Source organism: Pygocentrus nattereri, chromosome 7, assembly GCF_015220715.1.
Source record: "Pygocentrus nattereri isolate fPygNat1 chromosome 7, fPygNat1.pri, whole genome shotgun sequence".
NCBI lineage: Eukaryota > Metazoa > Chordata > Actinopteri > Characiformes > Serrasalmidae > Pygocentrus > Pygocentrus nattereri.
The window spans coordinates 34334818-34353513 of record NC_051217.1 but is presented as its reverse complement, the minus strand read 5'-3'; the positions used below and the strand labels follow the sequence as shown (position 1 = coordinate 34353513).

Below are 18696 nucleotides of genomic sequence, written 5' to 3'. Positions count from 1 at the left end.
AAACCTAACAAAAAAAAAACAACAAACTTTGACCAAAACTAATTTAGGGCTTACCTTTTTAGGTGGTAGCCCTGGTGTTGCACAAAGACCTGCACCTTAGTTATCGTAGTTAGCAGTAAAATGCAAAGCTTTCCCACGATGAAATGAAGGGAATAAACAGTCAATTCCAGTAAATGAATTCATTAACACACATTTTAAACCTAATTTTGTCACAGCACAGCTGATCATTTCATTAAATCACATTACATTATAGATTTTTCATTTTACTTTATTTGTCTGTTATCTAACAGCAGCTATTATTGTGGCTGCATGATCATTTAGCCTGCATCATCAGAAATATTAGGCTTGTTGTTTGCTGCTGTCAAGGCATAATTTTATTGAGTTTGTTTTCAATTTCAAAAAGCTTCGGTCTCAAATTTCATGATAGTGAGCAATAAACCTGCAGTATCAGAGCCTTATTAGTCACATTCTTAACAATGCACCCTTGGCAGCATGCTCATGTTCAGACATTTGTGTTTCAGTGTAGCAAAATATGACATAATTACTTGTAAATATGAGCACAATTGTTGCATTTCTCTGAATTACTGAACTACTGAGTACTTGAGTATGCACACATCCTTAATGTCTTTATAAAGAAACAGTTTTAGGATTGAAACAGGTCAAGCCTATATTAATGCTGCACAACATGAAAGTAGTGCATTATGGAAAGATTATCCAGATTAAAAAACTTGAAACTTAATTTTGTCACACAGCACAGCTGATCATTTCATTATATCACATCATGCATCAGGTCAAGTTCGGAGTCAAAACTTGAAGCTGTGGGTTGGGCTGAAAGCTCTTGAGCTGTATTTGGGTTTAGAACAAAATTTTAGGCCCAATCTTCACAATCAGATCATCAGTATGAATGGCAATCCATGGCACAGAACTTGAACACAAATGGTTTAAGGGGCCTCTGTAATTGAACTGTCACAGCATAAGAGATTAAAATAATGATTATGTTGTATTCACAGTATCGCCTTTCTCGGGGGATTTTAAACACCAGCGTTTGGGGCAGAAAATGAACATCCCACTCCATCTGGAATGAGCTCCATCTCTTTTAATCTCTCACTAAGGTGCAGTTCCCTTCACATGAAGGTTATTCGGCTGGTGACAGTTGGGGCCTGCATACTTAATAACTGCAAGAATAACCATCACTTACAGACCACATCTGTTCCTCCCTCCCCGGTTAATCGCACTTCTAACTGCCCTCATTTTGAGATCCTCCAGCTTTGTTCGTTTTTTAATGCGTTCGTCTGCACATGGCTATCCCCACCGCTGCACTCGCTGCCAAAGGTGCTCTCTCCACTGACAAGCGTTTCATGCTAATATCCCCTTAACATGGTGGGAGACTGATTAAATTTCGTCCAGGCTTTGTAAAGGGGTAGACTGCAAACAGATGTTCCAAACACATCTCTGGCATTACAGGGGAAAAGCTGCTTCAGGAATGAAGGTTAATTATTGTGTATGCTTCTCTTGTGTGACCAAAGTCCTAATTTATTCAGCAGTAGCACTGTCGTGCTGCCATCAGGAAGACAATGCATCACTTCTCCCAAGATGCACTCAGTAAATCATTTGTTTTGTTGATGAAAGTTTCTTAAAATGTGAAGTCTCAAGCCATTGGAAATGTGTCATAAGATTTTACTATGAAGTGTGCAATTGAGGAACTTCAGATGCCAATGAAAGTGTCCAAGCCAAGCTTGTATCATAACAGGCAAAAAGAACACAAAAGAAAAAAACATGTTGATGTGCTTTTTGCGCAGGGAAAATAAAGTTGGACCGGGCCTCATTAGGATCACTTTTTTGGTGAAAAGATGTAAATGGAGACCGTCCAAAGTAAATTCGGATATGATCCGGTCACAAAGCACATGTAAACACTCTCAAAGACACAGATACTAGTTAACAGCCCATTCTCCTGGTAATACAATCTACAAGAGCACCCATGATGTCTAATGTGAAAAATGACAGGGTAAATGTGTATGTTTTACAAACTTTACATGCATTGGTTTCTTTTTGTTTTGTTTTTTTTATCTGTAAAACTATTTTAAAGGACCTTTAGACTTTAGAAACTAAATAAACTAAATGTGAAAATATCTGTAGTTCTAAACAACAGAAACAAAGAAAATTGCTTTTTATCCCAGTTTTATCATTTTGTCATATTCTGTATGTAAGAGAACTTCAAACACCACAAATAGAGCTAACCAGTTTAAGTCAAGAGCAATTTTCATTTTGCTATATTATACAAAACTATTCAAAGGCTTTTACATTTTTAAAAAGTTTGGGCACCCCTCAAGAATTACACGTTTAGTTGCTTTTCTAAGTGGAAATTAGTCAACATGTCCTCTACAGTGAACACATTTCTGCACATTTAAATGCACGATTGCTGTTATTTGCTGAATGTTACCGAAAACTATATTTGAATGATCTGTGCAAAAGCTTAAAAACGTCAATGTATGTTTTTTGTAAATATAAACTGTGCACTAAAAGTTGCACAACTTTGTTCCCTTTAGATCTTTTGTTAACTTGTATCTAAAAATAAAAAAGCATATTTTCTAGGACTGTTCAAGCTTTTCCATTTGATTGTAATTGTATGATGAGATGTTGAGAATGCTAACAATTCAATTAATGTTCAATTCAAATGTTTTAAAACCACAAGTTTAAACCTGACTTTTCAACTTGTTTTGGTGCTAAAATGAGAAAAATGTAGCAAAAAATCTAAAGGATGCTCATTTTTTTCCCAGCAAAATAAGACTTCACACAACAGTTACTCTTTAAATAAAATTTAAATTGAAATAAAATATTACTACTTTCACTTACAAACACAAAAGTGGTATTAAGACATAGAAAGATGTGGCAGAAAGTTTAAAATTCACACTAACTCTTGCTTGAGCTATGAGTCAGAAATAAATAACATTGAATTAGAATTGCTTTTGTTGTTGCTGGCAATAGCCAACTTCCAAGGGTTAATATTTCTGAATATCATAGCCAGTAATAAATCAGCAACATTGATCAATGTTTTTTAGTGAAACAACAGTATCACCACAATAATCAGGACCTGTAGTCCTCCTTTAAATACAGCCAATTTCATCTGTTCCAAGTGGTTCTGAGTGACTCACAGTGATGATTTCAGTTGGAACCTGCGAAAGCAGCAATTATGCCTGGCCACAATTCTGAACACTGAAGTCAATTAGCAGCAAGAATCCATTTGGACAGGAGCAGCAGGCCTTTTATGCCACAGCCATTAGCATAGCATGAGCTCGCTGTGGGGGGGATGCATGGCTGATGGCAGGCTTACCTCCCAGGATATGACAAGCTCGTGTCTGCGCCCGTTCCCTCCGCTTACGTTGGCTGGAGCTACCGATGGAACTGCAGACGAGAGGAAGCAGAAAAAAGGAATGCACAAATTTGTAAAGTGATTTATCATCTGTTAGTGAACACCAGCAGTGATAATAAAGATTTTAGTGATATTTGTTTAATAAAACCTTTATCTATTGTACAAGGTGATTCAAAAAGATTCACCCAATTTCAAAGCGCTATATTTTTACAACCAATAGGTGCCTAGGAACCAATCACAATCCCATTTGAAAGAAGGGGTCATAGAGTTTTTGACTGGCTCCCTTCAGCCTGAGAGGAGATGCGACCCCTGAGCTGAAAGTGTTCTGTATTCTCCACTTCAAGAGTGAATCCATCATAACTGTGCAGCGTGATTTTTGTGGGCATGAACCTCCAACAGCTCGGAGCACTTGTCGTTGGTTCCACAACACTGGAAGATCTCTGAAATCTCACTGAAAGAGTCGTGAGTGCAGTGACATCCGACATGCCCCATCCAGTATGGGAGACATTTGACTATAGCGTTGATGTTAATTTGACCAATTTACTACATTGCCTACTAATAAGCTTAACTAACTTTCAGTTTTCTGGTGACAAAAGTATTTTGTGTAGTGAAAAGATATACTTAGTTATCTGCATCGCATGTGACTGGCTGGGTGTTACAGTTTAATTTGAATAAACATCTCAATAAACATGAATGTTAAATAAAAAAATTAACTTTTTGGAAATGCTTTTTTGCTTATTTTTTCTATTTAAAAGCTTTAAAAGAAGCTTTTGTGCTTTTGCTTATCCAATTTCACAGTTATGGTAATAGTTACTAGGACATGGAATTTCCCATGTAATGGCATCGCTTATTTGATACCTTATTTGAATACCTGATTCAGTAAACAAATGCTATGAGTTTGAACGTACATTCATACATATTTAAATACGTCTGCCACATATTTGTTTCAGGCCTGTGGTAAACACAGCTGTGCCAGGTAACTTTATAAGATTAAAGACAAATAAATCCACTGAAAAAAGTGAACTTTCTTCAAGTATAAGGTAATATTGCTCCAGAATAACAGAATGCGACATCAGAACAATGTAATTCACCAGGGTATATTTTGTTTTTTCCATCTAAATGTTTAATTTAATTTTTTTTTTGTAAAGGTTTCCCTCAAACTAACAGAAAATGTGTTTTATGATTATAAAAATATTGCTATATGCTTACAATTTACTGCTGAAAGCTAAAAATTATTTTTACAGATCAGATCACTGAAGAGACGCCATCTGTTCATAATTTATAGCCCAGATTTGTTGACTTTCAGAAGACAAAAAAAAAATCAGTTCATTTTCTTTCATCACAAAGTTTTAAAATTACATCACCCATCTATTTGACTGGAAAGAAGACAGTTCCATCTCTCATATGACACACACCTTTTGAACGAAGCGTATGAAACATGAAAGTTATGAAGACTATGACAAACTGCATTTTGGAACTCAGTGGTTGAGAAGGTTAAGGATTTGCCTTTCATTCTCCATGTGACATTAATGAAAAATGCACTGTTTGTTGTATTGCATTTTATTTTGTTTCCCAGCTGAGATCTGGCAAAGAATCTTCACCACACTCAAGCAGCAGAATGTTCATTTTGGAAGTGTATAGTGATAAAGAGGTAAAGTTCTTAAAGGCTAAGATGTGGTCTTCAGATGTGGCCGCACTGCACTGAGTTGTAAGTGAAGACTATGCAGCGTTTCTTTTCAATATATATGATTTGCTTCCATGACTAATCATAAGGCTTGAAATTCCAATAGTATGTAGGCTTTGATGATTCCATGGTTTACTTTAGGCTAATGAATGTCTTTTTGGCAGCTGATGTGAGGGAGGTTCACCCATGGTCGCCTCAACTGTCACTTTCTTACAAAACCGAATATCTGATTTGCTCAGCAAACAGAACGTGGCAGCTCACGTGTCAAAGGAAAAAAAGGTGGCAGAGCAAATGCATTCAGTCGGAGAATATCTGACAGGTGGTCCCAGATAACTGAAAACAACAATGTTAGCAAAACTGCAAGCATTCCTAAAAGCACTGACCTTGACGAAGCCAGGACGGAAAGCATATATGGATACCAGGTCATTGATCTAGCCTTTAGTGCAATCTACGCAACTGGTATGGTTTATATCTGCTGTAAAAGTCCATTGAATAACATTTGTTTTCTATTTTTGGCGAGTTTTCTTGCCCTTGTATGTGTGTTTGATCCAAACAGTGGTGAGGCAGTATTTTTTGTTCTCCATAAATAGATAATTCTGCAGCTTCTTTGCCTGTGGGCAAGAGTGCCCAGCTGCCTTAACTCCAACACCAAACTCGTTTAAATTCATGTAAGCGGCTTATTTTGCGCTTCTCCTCCAATTAAAACAGAATAGGGTCACAGTGCGAATGCATGCCGGTCATAGGCCGCTGTAAGAATGTGTCACAGCCCAATTTCAGATGCATGACTACACATTCCTTCGAGTGTTACAATATAAACATTGGAAATGGTGACTATTGTGCTCAGTTGGAGGCAACTCGTTCGACAAGGATAAGATTCAAGATACTATTTACTACTGCTCTCCAGTGAATTGAGTTTCACTGCTGTCACATTTGTCCAACTGTAATCTGTTTAATTCTGTTACAGAACATTTTCACTGTGGCCTTTAGCATGATATATGAAAACAAATACACGTTTACAGTGCTACGTCCCCGCCCCCCAAACACTTCTTGTATTTGTAATGACAAATCTGGCAATATATTCAATTTAGAAGTGACAAAGTAGACAAAGGAACTGACACTGTTGTGACAACAAGTTGTCATGTTGATCACTGACTTGTCAAAGTAGGAAATGACAGTTGTGTCAACTTTTAAGACATTTAATTGACATTTCTAAACAACACCGGCTCTGTTGTTAGTTCGTATTTGCTACGAGACATACTCCCTAACATGAACAGATGTAACAGTTCTTTCACTCGACACAACGTTCCCTCTACTGCTCGAGTTCTGTCCACTGATACTGTCATCATACAAAGAGTTCTGTCTTCACTGAACATAACGCACCACAGATGTGATGACACTTCCACACGTGTTCCAGAAATTATGCAAACAAATGGCAACCATCATCGCAGTCAAATCATTTTTTCAGGATCATTGTTTTTTTTTTGTTTTGTTTTTTTCCGTTCTTTTGTTTACCCCTCGTTCTCCAGGGTATATTTTGGTTTGTCCATCTGAATTTATATGACCAAATTGTAAGGCAAATTATTCAGTAACTACATGAAATAAATGTACATTTTCATTTTATTTATTTGCAGAAGCTCCCCTCAAATTACCAGAACATGTGTTTTATCATTATAAACATATTGCTATATGCTTACAATTTACTACTGAGAGCTGAAAGTCTTAGACGCTCTTTGCATTTTTTTATAAAAATATTTTTTTACAGAGTTTATCACTGAAGAGACACCATCTGTTTATTGTTTATAGTCCAGATTTATGAAAAAATGGGTCGTACTTTTAGTAGAAAAAGAAATTGTGAGTTCAGCTTCTTTTACTGTAAGGGTTTAAACTTACATCACCATCTATTTGACTGGAAAGAAGACAGTTACAGCTCTCATATGACACCCACCTTTTAAATGTAGCTTATGAAATAAGAAAGTTATTGAGAATTGGAACCACCGGTGGTCTCAAGGAGTTGAAAAGGTTAAATTACTTGAAAATAGCCATTTCCCCCTTAAACTGTGCAAATTTTTGTGACGAATAGAAAAGGTTAAAAAATATCTTCTTTCATGAACATACATTAAAGATAGGAGCCGTTTTGTCTCCTCCTACAAAGTAAACATTTCTTTTGACCATGACATCATGTCTCTTGCATTCTGATGTGCATGTATGACAAATGCCTATCCAAGTAATGTGTAAGTGATGACATGACAAGCACCTGCTTCTTTGGTCCGGACAGCCCTAGAGGGTGTGCTGGGGTCTCCTGTGCCAATAGAATTGGTAGCCACCACTCGGAACTCGTATTCCACCCAAGGGTTCAGCTCTACGGCCATGGCAGACTCCATGTCTCCGGTCACAGGCTCTGGATCTAGAGGTTTCACATAAGTATAGGTAACATGACATTAGCATTATTATGGTATCCTCATTATTATGCCATCATATGTCATCGTATAACATTCCTTATCATGTTGTCATCGTTATCATGATGAATCAAGCCATTTTTCTGAGTTGTTACTTTTAGAACACTGACCAATGTCATGGGGATTAAAAAGACTGACTGTAATTATACCAGATGAATTTTATACTCTTTTAACAGCATATTATATTAGACTCTGAAAACAATAGGCAGGATTTAGTAAGGATGCACTGACCATGAATTTTTACAGCTGATTCTGATTTACCTTTACCTAATAAACAATGAACTGCACTAGCACATTTTCAGTTCTTTCTGTTATACTGACTTGCAATATAAACAGCATTCTTGCTTTTAATGGGACAAACTGGCATTTAAAATGGCCTGTTTAAATAACATGAATTAAATAGCAAGTGCCTATTTAGCACAACAATTCATGCATAATAATGCTATGAATTTTTTTACAGGTGTAGCAGCAGCAATCAATTACAGTGCGAATGCTCTTATCTGGCTGATGTTATTTACTGCATAAAATTGCATCACAGATCTGCTAAAATAAAAACAACAAATAAGCCTGGTACCAACTTCAGGTTTTGAGCAAAAATCCTAATCTTGGCTGATCACCACACCTACTTTTACTTAAAATGTTAAGCAAAATGATCTTTAATTCAGAGAAATAAAAATTATAAGCACAACATCAAACAGATGGTAGACTAGAGAGGAATTCCAACCAGACTGCACTATGAGTACTGTACAGTACAGAGGTAGAAACATCTGGGAAAATATAGAAAGCCTGGGGCTGTTTTTCTTACAATATTTTTAGTGCGCTTCTGATCATTGGGAACTTGGATGTGTATGAAGGCATTTTGGATGCAAACATGAAGTCTGCAAAGAATTGCTAAAATGATAATGGTCTGAAACACAACCAGCTGCCTTCTGAAAGCATATTTTATCAAAAAGAAAATAGTTTTGTTATGGTCTGTTTAAAATAAATGCTACTTGCTACCAAATGCTACCAAATACTTTTTAGGGGCCAGTGTATGAGGCACATTCTTCATTGTAACTGAGTATCATGATGTTATATTTCATATACTGTTACATACACAGAGGATTTCATTCAGAGAGCCTCTGATGTCTAATCACACTAAGGTCCAAGGTTCTTTTTACCCCTAATCCTTGTATTCGAGTGTCATCCTAACCCCTTGGAACTCAGGTTGCAGGGTAGTGGTTGAAATTTTGCTTTACAAAATGGGACCCTCAGAAAAAAAGAGCATTACTTCATTATCAGGTTACCCAGCCCGTCTGCAGAGACAGCAAAGGAAGGTAAAATTCAGCTCCTCACTGCTGGGCTTTAGTTGCATGTAGGGCATCAAATGGCTTCAAAGAGAGAAGTAACTATTTATTATCACCCCTGATTCTTCTGTGATACGAAGCTGAAGTATTCACCAGCTTCTTGACTGAATTTTTCCGTTCCACCTTAAATGGTGCAGCAGTTACATTCTGGCACTTCAGGAATCAGAACTGCTGGACTAGGTGGAACAGGGAAGTTAGCTAGCTAGCTACCAAGCATGCTGTTAGCATGCTATTAGCAATTTTTTATGCTTTTATTTTGAGGAAAATTACCATAATACCCTGAAACTTGCTGTTTTTTTTCTTCTTTTTTTCTTATATTCTGTTTGGAGTGTCACTGAAAAACCTCCATTTGGAGAGTTATGTAGCCCTAACACTTTGGCCTACCCCTCTATCTCAACAGGAATCGGGACACCCTACCCCTAGACATTAACACACAAAACAGAGATCAGGGCTCAGTGGTAGGGACAAGGGGTGAAATGGGATTGGGCATAAGTCCTGAAGACAATGGCATATGCTGAGCCAGAGCTGACAGTCAAAACACTGACAAACAAAACTGACATTGTTAGGGTTAATGCGAAGGCTGATCCAAACACCACCGACACTGCTTCACACCCAAAAAGATGTGATTCTTCCAAAAACTCAAAATGGAATTCTTATCGTTCACAATTGCTTTGAATGTAAACCTCTGTATGCTTCTCTTCTGCTAAAGTGAGGCTGTAGCTTTAGGCGAAAGACCTGCCAATCTCCTCCAACCCAGTAGGACAACGTTGTGTGACATGAGAAAACTGTAAGTCGAGACACATTCAGCTTCTCTTCTTCACTCGCTTCAACTTGGAAGTCATGGCGTGTCAGCCCAGCGCAATAAATGTACTCCAACTGAATAAGTAAATCCCAGCAAATCCCAGAGTTTTAGCAGCACATTTTAAAGGGCAAATTTTGACTACACTGCTTACATCCCACAGGAAGGTTCTCAAGAACCATTTACAGCTCATTTGCCAAACTACCTTTGAGACAAAAACCTTATTAGCATAAAAGAATTACAGCAAAAATATCACAGAAGCCACAGAAGGATTTAGTCTTCATAAGAGCACTATCAGATAGAAATAGCAGTGAGGTCAGAACACCTGAACAGGTACCTAAATGTCACAGAACAAGTGTTATTAACATAAGCATATACATTTTAGGGCTGCTACTAATTTGGAAGATAATTATTCTAAAAGATATTTTATTGACAGGTCAGTCTAAATGATTGAATTCCAACACAAAAGCAATAGGACAACACAAAGTTGAATTTTACTTTTTACAATAAAGACAATACCAACAAAATTGGTAGAATCTTCAATAACATCAGTTGATAAACAGATAAAGCTGTGCTGTAACTTTCAACTTTTGGCTGTGTCAAAGTTGATAAATACAGAAAAGCCTAATAACAATAACAGACTACAACTTAGAAAGCTTTAGCCATATTATTATTTAACAAGAAGCAATTTATAGGCTATAAAATGATTATTTATTAAATCTATAGTGAGAGGTACCACACCATATCAATAATAGCAATTTCACAGCAGAAAAGCAAGCATGTTTGTTTTCCCTGGTTTAAGCAGGTGTCTTGGAGGTTGCCACTATCTGATATGAAAGGTGTCACAAATATTGATTAAGAGGCTACTTAGTCTGTAGGTCAGAGTCAAGGTTTATGGTAACGAACAGCCTCTCAGTCAGTAAATCAAGACTTTCACTCCTTTTTTTTTTTTTTGAGCACTGATAATGAATCCAGTTTTCTGGTGACACATTTACAAAACACAAACAAATCAACCACAGATGTGCAAAAAATTGATGTATTTGTAATTGCTGCAGCCACATTATGTAAATATAGTATTATTATTATAATTTTTATAAAATGTAGGTACCCTGATGAGCCACAGCAAACTGACCACTCACAGGTTCACATCTTGAAACAACAGCACAACAACAAAACTTTGACAAGGGCCAAATCATTATGGCCAGATGAGTCAGAGCATCTCCAGAACGGCAAGGCTTGTGAGGTTTAATTTTCTTTTATATCACATGGATGGCAAGGTACTGTATGTGCATGCTGTTTACCTGGGGAAGTGATTGTGTGTGGGATAGAATGGGGGGAGACTAACAAGCCAGTGGATGGAGTGTGATGCTCAGGGAAACCCTGGATCCAGCATTCAGACAGATTTCAATTTGATATGCGCCACTTAACATCACTGCAGACCAGGTACACGCCTTTATGCCAATAGTATTCCTTGATGCCATCCTGCACACATTGTTTGGGAACGGTTTGTGGAACATGATGAAGAGTTCAGGTGATGACCTGACTTCCAAATTCCATAGATCTCAATCCGATTGAGTATCATGGTCAACAAATCTGATCTGTGGTGGCTCCACCATACAAGTTACAGGACTTAAAGGATCTGCTGCAAATGTCTTGGTGCCAGTTCCCAAAGGGCACCTTCAGATGTCTTGTAGAGCCCATGCCTTGCCTTGTCAGAGCTCTTTTGATGGCATGCAGAGAACCAACAGCTTATTAGACACGTGGTCATAACGTTTTGGCCAATCAGTATATTGTCAAGGTATACGCATTCTTGACAAATTCGGTTAATCCAAGGCATGATGTTTGTTATTTCTCAGGCTTCAACTGACTGTTGAAGACAACTGTCAGTGAATGGCACATAAAAGACAAAGACATGGTTTGGTCTCCAAACTTGGCTTCCTTCTATGGTATACTGTTACCTTTTATTCATTTTTTATGTGTCTTTCAACACTAAAAACAGCATTATTACCAGCCGTCCTAAAGGAATAGGTTGGTAAAAACTAATTTACCCATTTGTCTACTTACCACAGATGTATTAGATCAGCCAAGATATGTCTGGTGTCCAAATTTGGCTTCTTGTGTTTAGTGCTGGAGCTACATGGTTCATGCTGCTAACAAACAGTAGACATCAACAGTCACCCAAATCTTTTCTGTAAACACATCTCTAAAACCTTCCTCGACCTACTCAACCTACACATTCAGGTCTTCATTAAGGTTGGACAAACTTGCTGCAGTTTAGGACATAGTGTGCCTGACTGTGAAGTCTAAAAAGGCAGAAAACCTCAGAGTAAATCCAAACACTGTCTTTGTAGACAACTGCTGCTATGCTATTGACAAGTTTGTGCAACCTTAATGTAGATGTGGATGCAGCTTTTCCATGTATTTATGGAAAACATTTGAGTGTTTATTGACTTGTTTGTTTCAAATATTCACATGTTTGTTCAGCTCCACTGCATCTGGGGTGATTAGATTAGATTTTTTGCTGAACCACTGCTTTAAAGCCTGAATTCTGTCTGCACTTTTATACATTTTTATAGATAACATCGACACGTAGGTTCAGAAATCAAATGATCTGACTTTATTTCTGAGATTACAACCGTGTGAGGCGAGTGTGTGTTTAAGGCATGCAGTGTGCATGATCCTAATTGGTTTAAATAAGCTTCCATTCCTTGTCAGCCTTGTAGCTCCAGTGTAAAACCCCCAAAAAGTGTCTTGGCTAATTGATTACATTTAGTATCAGGGGAAAAATGTGCAAATTTGATTTTTCACCAAACTGTCATTTTAATGCGAGTCTGCTCTGTTAAGACCGGCGCTATTCGAGCACAAGCTGATAACAGTGTTTGCTAAGAACTGATCTACAGCAAAGCCTCTTTCTAGCCATCCTCTTGGTAATCTCTCATTCAGCACTCAGCCAAGTTCTCACCCTGCATGTATCATCGTAGGAAAAACTCTAGTGTGAATGGTGCAAATGAAGAACCAGAGTGATTCATCCAGCTATAAGCCATTACACCACTCTGCACTGCTGTCCATACATGGCAGCCTGGCTTCAAAATAAACAGATGCTGTAAATCAGCAGTTCTTTGACATTAGAGGATAATCACCAGTGCTGTTAGCTTCAAGGCACACAAAATAAAGTCATTTAACTCCTGAGAGGCTGATGAAAAAGATGGATTCAATTACACTATCTTCCAAATTATTTAAATAAAAATAACTATTTAAAAAAGCTTTGTAATTTCAGAGGAGTGGGAGGTTAATTTTGTAGAAACCCAGGAGTTAATTTGGCAATTTAAACCAATGACATTTACTACAAGCACAACAGACGTTTAATTGGGGACCAGCACTTGCTTTACATCCACACAGGCTGGCGTGAAAGTGACGGCGAAAGCAATCATTCAACAGGGTGGGGGGCAGTGCTGTTCTTTGACAATCAAATGAGTTGAGTAAGCTTTCTTACACCATGTAAGACACAGTATTGGAGTGAGAGTCCATTAAAATAGAATAAAGCTTTTTGCAGCATTTTAACAATGAGTTTAGGAGGGGAGAGGTCAGAAAGGTTAGTGTGCCTGCTTGTCCAGAGGCTCTTCTCAGCTGCTCATTTCATTAAGTACACTTCCTTATTTCTAAACTCTTTGTCCAATTTATCAGCTCCACTTCTGTAGTTCTACAGTTGTAGACCGTAGTTCATCTGTTTCCCTGCACACCACAGAACCACCTCAGAGCAGGCACTATTTGGGTGGTGGGTCCACAGGGGTCTTGACCACAGAAGAACAGGGAAAAAGGGGGCTAACAAAGTATCAGAGAAACAGATGGACTACAGTCTGTAATTGCAGAACTACAAAGTGCACCTCTATAATAAGTGGAACTGATAAAATGGACAATGAGTGTAGAAACAAGGAGGTGCTCATAATGTTATGCCTGATCGGTGTACGTTAGAACAATCTCAGCTCTCTCTATAATGAGCCCTTATTTGACCTGGAGTAATAGAGAGAATTTGTCCCTAAAGCTAGAAAACTTAGTCAAGTTTGAGAAATTCTTAATATCTCTTGCGAAAATGTGTATTATGCTTGATTTTGAGTTGGCCATAATTATAAGCGATGTGTTCACATGCACTCAATCACAAGACACACAACCAAAAAAAAGTGATGCACTGAATTTGCTTGATTGAAAAACTCTCAGGATTTCTACATTAATAAAATATTATCAACATAATGTATTCAAATAATCAAGCAAATGCAGTGCATCATTTTTTTCAGTAAAGCACATGCATTTATGTGTTGTGATGTTTTCCACTTCCTTTTTTCTCAAAGTGGCACACTAGACAAGCCCTGATATGACTTGACAATATAACATTAGCAATTAGCTGATCTGTAGCATAGCAATTGAAGCAAACATGTCAAGTATGTGAATATTTCACCACAACACTAGATATATCTCGGAAGGCTGCATTGTGCCAATGATCCTCTTAACCATTAACAATGTCTTGTTACTGTGCGCTGTGACCAATCACAGTTTCCGATGGGTGTTTCTATGAGTGTTTTGATGAATGAAGGTCAACTTATGGTCCAATCTTTACCCATGTTAAACTGTTTCTTCACAAATGTTGTATTGAGATAATGCAAGATATATTATAATCATACAGCAATGCTAGTATTGACATAATGTTGACATTAGGCACCTTAATTTTTCTGCCAGTGGTTTGGGAAATGTGTAACGCCGGGCAGCGAGGAGGTGGACGCATGTGCTGAGATAAGCGACTTTTATTATGGGCAAATCCAGGGTCGTGGTCTGGCCTGTCCAGGTTCCGATAATCAATACCAAGCATAGGATGGACAGACATAACTAAGAACACCAATATCCAAAATTGTACAGAACAAGCCAACCAAACAAACCAAACAAACAAAGACCTGCAAACACACAGGGGAAAACACAGGGCTTAAATAAATGAGGGCTAACTAGGGATGGGCTAGACCAAAACAAATGCACATGGAAGATCAAAAGGTAAACAAAAAGCACATGAACTGGACTGGGAGGGGCCAATCATGACAAAATGACATAGCACATTATAATAATTGACTGTGTAGCTCAGTGTAAGTCACAGTGACAATCATAATGGCTTACATCTTGAAATAGCAAAATGAAATTCAATTTATTGACAACAATTTATTGACAATCTCTCATTTTTGTTTATATTAACAACATCACGTTATTGTGACAGACACTGAGCTACAAATCTCTACCATTGAACCATTTCACAGAAAGTGTCATGAGAACCAAATGTGAGAAAGAATTCAGTGTCAACTGACAGTGGAGTCCAAAAGTCTAGGCTGTTTTCATTTGATCTTGCAAATAAATAACAGAATATTCTAGAATTTTGAAAAATGTAAGATAAAAAAGGTTATGACAAAATTTGTGACAATAGCTGTGTCCCAATTCTGGGGCTGCGTCCTTCAGAGGCCGTATTTGAAGGTCAATTGTGTTACAGCGGCGTGACTAGGCTGTCCCATTTCAAAGGCTACTTCATATGCAGCCAAGAAATGTGTCCTTCTTTTCCATGGCGACAAATGATCCACAGAGTGAATCCTTCGCCAGGCAACATATACCAAGGTTCACTGTGTGTCAGCGAGTGTGCCATTCGAGAACATGGCATTATCAGGTAAAGGGGCAAACGGCGGCTGAGGAGACACTTATAAATGTAACTACTGGGTTTAAACTGAGTTGAATAGCTGATACAAATGCTAAAAGAGCCAGTGTGGTCAGGAGCAAAACTTACACTTATGTTTTGTTTTGTTTTGTTTTGTTTTGTTTTAGGGAGCAAAGAGCCAACAGAGAGAAGATCTCTATCTATATTCTCAATCTTTAAAAAATTTAAAAAGAACTTGACAGGAGCGACATTTCGTGATGCAGTGGTGAGGGATGGATAAGCGGTGCTGTGACGCAAACAGAAATCTGCTGTAGAGCAGACCGTTTCATTTCAGTTCAGCCTTCGTGGGTCTATGCAGCCTTCAAAGGATGCGGTCTATGAAGGTGTGTCCTTTGAAGGCTGAACCGAAATGGATGCAGCCCCTGAATTTACATTTATGGCATTTGGCAGACACTCTTATCCAGAGCAACTTTACAATTTGATCATTTTTACACAGATAGGCCAAAGTGGTGTTAGGAGTCTTGCCCAAGGACTCTTATCGGTATAGTGTAGGGTGCTTGAACCCCAGTTCGCTACAGTGTGAAAGGCAAAGGCGTTAACCACTACACTACACCAAGACATGAATTGAGACATAGTGATTGATCATGTTAAGGCCTTTCTACAAAAAAGATTTTTCATCTCTTCCATTAAAGCTTGTGTTCAGATGACTCTCAGGTGGATCTGATCTTCTCATCAGAGGCTTTTGTCACTGAGTGCGCATACATGCACTCAATAATCCAATCATAATTGGATTTCTAGTTATGTGATTATTCAAATGGTCATGTAAACACCATCTAGAAACCCTGATTTTAGCTGAGTAATCAGATTTCTCAGTGCATTTAAACTGATTTTATTTCAGATTTCTCAGTCTGTGCATGTGCGAGATCAGATGGGTTTTATGTTTACGTCATGTCTTCTTCTGTGAGTTTACTGGCTGGTTGTGAAGCAGAAATCTGAATACTGTCTGACTCATGTAGACCTGGAGTTTCCAATTATCTGGTTACTAAACTGCATGTAAATGTGTTGATCAGATTACTGACAAAATGTATTTTTCTGCAGTTATCAGATTATTAAATGCATGTAAACACACTCAATGTTAGTGTTTATATAGTCAGAGTTTATGCCAGCTCCAGTGCATGCTGTCATTAAAGGAGAATTCCACAGATTTTCACATATTTCTCCCTAAGTCAACTGTTAGGATGTTATGCTGATAATATAATTTGTAATGAAAAAGTTTGTATTGAACTGAACTCTTTTTGACATGAAAGTTGGCAGCAGTTTATTATCGTCATAATTGTCTATTAATGTGAAAATAGGTCTCCTTCAGTTATCATGAAAGGCTTATACAGGCATCACACAGTCTCAGGAATGCTGGCCTAAAGTGTTACTGAATTTGCAACTTAGTCATCTGTCCAGACAACACTACACCTCCACAGCTTGTTGACAAGTTTTGGTCCACTGCTTACCTGTTTTGACCGTCTGCCAGCCTAAAGAGAAGGGGCTGCGGGCCTGAAGGTTATAGGTGGTGATGGGGCTGTGGTTGTCCACGCCGTGGCTCCATGAGAGCGTCGCTGTAGTATCCGTGATCTCCTCCACAATCACCACTCCAGGAGGTCCAGGGGGGCCTGGAGACAAACACCATCAAGGAGGAAGCGTGACTGGACTGACCACACAATCTCAGGAGGACAGAGGAGAGGAGTGAAAATCATGTCCTTTCAAATGTGCTTATTGGGTTACAGCCATTAGCGTGATGTTATTAAATTTCATCTCCGCGGAGACGACACGCATGAACATGCATATAGTGTGGAAAGCGGCGCGCATATGGGGTAGAATTCAATTCACAGTTGTAAGCTCTGAACAAACAAACATGCGAGCTCACAAAGACTTACTTAACCACAGCAGGATTTAGAATGACACAGATCTTTTGCCAAGAATTTCATGCTGATTAAGAAGCACTGAAGCTGTTTTTTTGTGCTCTATCGCTCTCTTTCTCTCTCTCTCTCTCCCTTTCTCTCTTTCAATCTCTCTCACTCAATGTCTCCTGCTCACCCTGTCAGGCACAATGCCAGCTCTGTTAGCCATGATTGTACGGTGGCCCCTTTATTCTGTCTGGAAGTGCCAAGCATATGTTTACCTCAGCCTTCAGATGTGAATGTAATCTGAGGGTGCTGGTGAGCGGCGGCAGACTCAGGGGAGAAAACAGCTGTAACGGAGAGGCTGACAGCAGCTGTGCCCAATGAAAACCCAATGTTCTGTTGGTCTGGGAAGGGTGTGTTAAAAGGTTTCACTGAAAGGCGCATTTGCATGCTCATTAGTATCCCCAGCACGTCGCCGTGGAAGGAATAGTGGAGGCTTCTGTTTTAAGTCTGGATGGAAACGTGTGAAAAGGCCTTTCCTGTCTGTGCTTTCAGAAGGGAGGAATTACGCTGAGAAAAAAAAAATGGAGCTACCACTTTTTTTTAAAGGATAGATCAATGCATTTGGTGCATGATGAAAATGGAGTCTTGCATCTGATGACAAAAAAAAAAACTTTTCTACTAAATTTTTAATACATTCTGCATAATAAAATCTTTTCAATGGTTGAGATGTAAACAAAGTCAATCAGTGGTGGTGTTATGAACCAGGGGTCACAATAGGGGTTACCAACAGCACGTGACTGAAGCAAGGCACCTAACCCTCACTCCAGGCACATGTGCTAATTGCCCCCTAGTGTGTATGTTCACTAATGCTGGTACAAGTGGATCAGACACAGCAGTGCTGTTGGAGTTTTTAAACACTGTATCCACTCACTGTCCACTCTATTAAACACCCCTACCTTGTAGATGTAAAGTCTACATAGATGATAGCTCATCTGCTGCTGCACAGTTTGTATTGGTCATCCTCTAGTCCTTCATCAGTAGTCACAGGACGCTACCCACAGGGTGCTATTGGCTGGATATTTTTGGTTAATGGACTATTCTCAGTCCAGCAGTGACACTGAGGTGTTTAAAAACTCCAGTAGCACTGCTGTGTCTGATCCACTCAGACCAGCACAACACACACCACCAACAAATCAGCGTTACTGCAGTTCTGAGAATGATCCACCACCCAAATAGTACCTGCTCTGTGAGAGTCTATGGGGGTCCTGACCACTGAAGAACAGGGTAAAAGGGGGCTAACAAAGTATGCAGAGAAACAGATGGACTACAGTCTGTAACTGTAGAACTACAAAGTGCACCTATATAATACGTGGAGCTGACAAAATGGACAATGAGCGTAGAAACAAGTAGGTGCTCATAACGTTATGCCTGATTGGTGTAAATATAAAGTAAATGTTTGCATT

At 38.6% G+C, this 18696-nt stretch overlaps 1 protein-coding gene across 3 annotated transcripts in view; it reads right to left on the bottom strand.

The window, feature by feature from the left end:
• Positions 1–18696, bottom strand: part of cntn5 (contactin 5) — a 356151-nt gene that overhangs the window by 19779 nt on the left and 317676 nt on the right. For all 3 annotated transcript variants that reach the window (XM_017701954.2, XM_017701955.2, XM_037540216.1), the window contains 3 exons: positions 16841–16999; positions 7309–7458; positions 3332–3402 (listed from right to left, as the gene is read on the bottom strand). In XM_017701954.2, coding sequence (XP_017557443.1) covers positions 3332–3402; positions 7309–7458; positions 16841–16999 — 380 coding nt within the window. The remainder of the gene's footprint in view (positions 1–3331; positions 3403–7308; positions 7459–16840; positions 17000–18696) is intronic.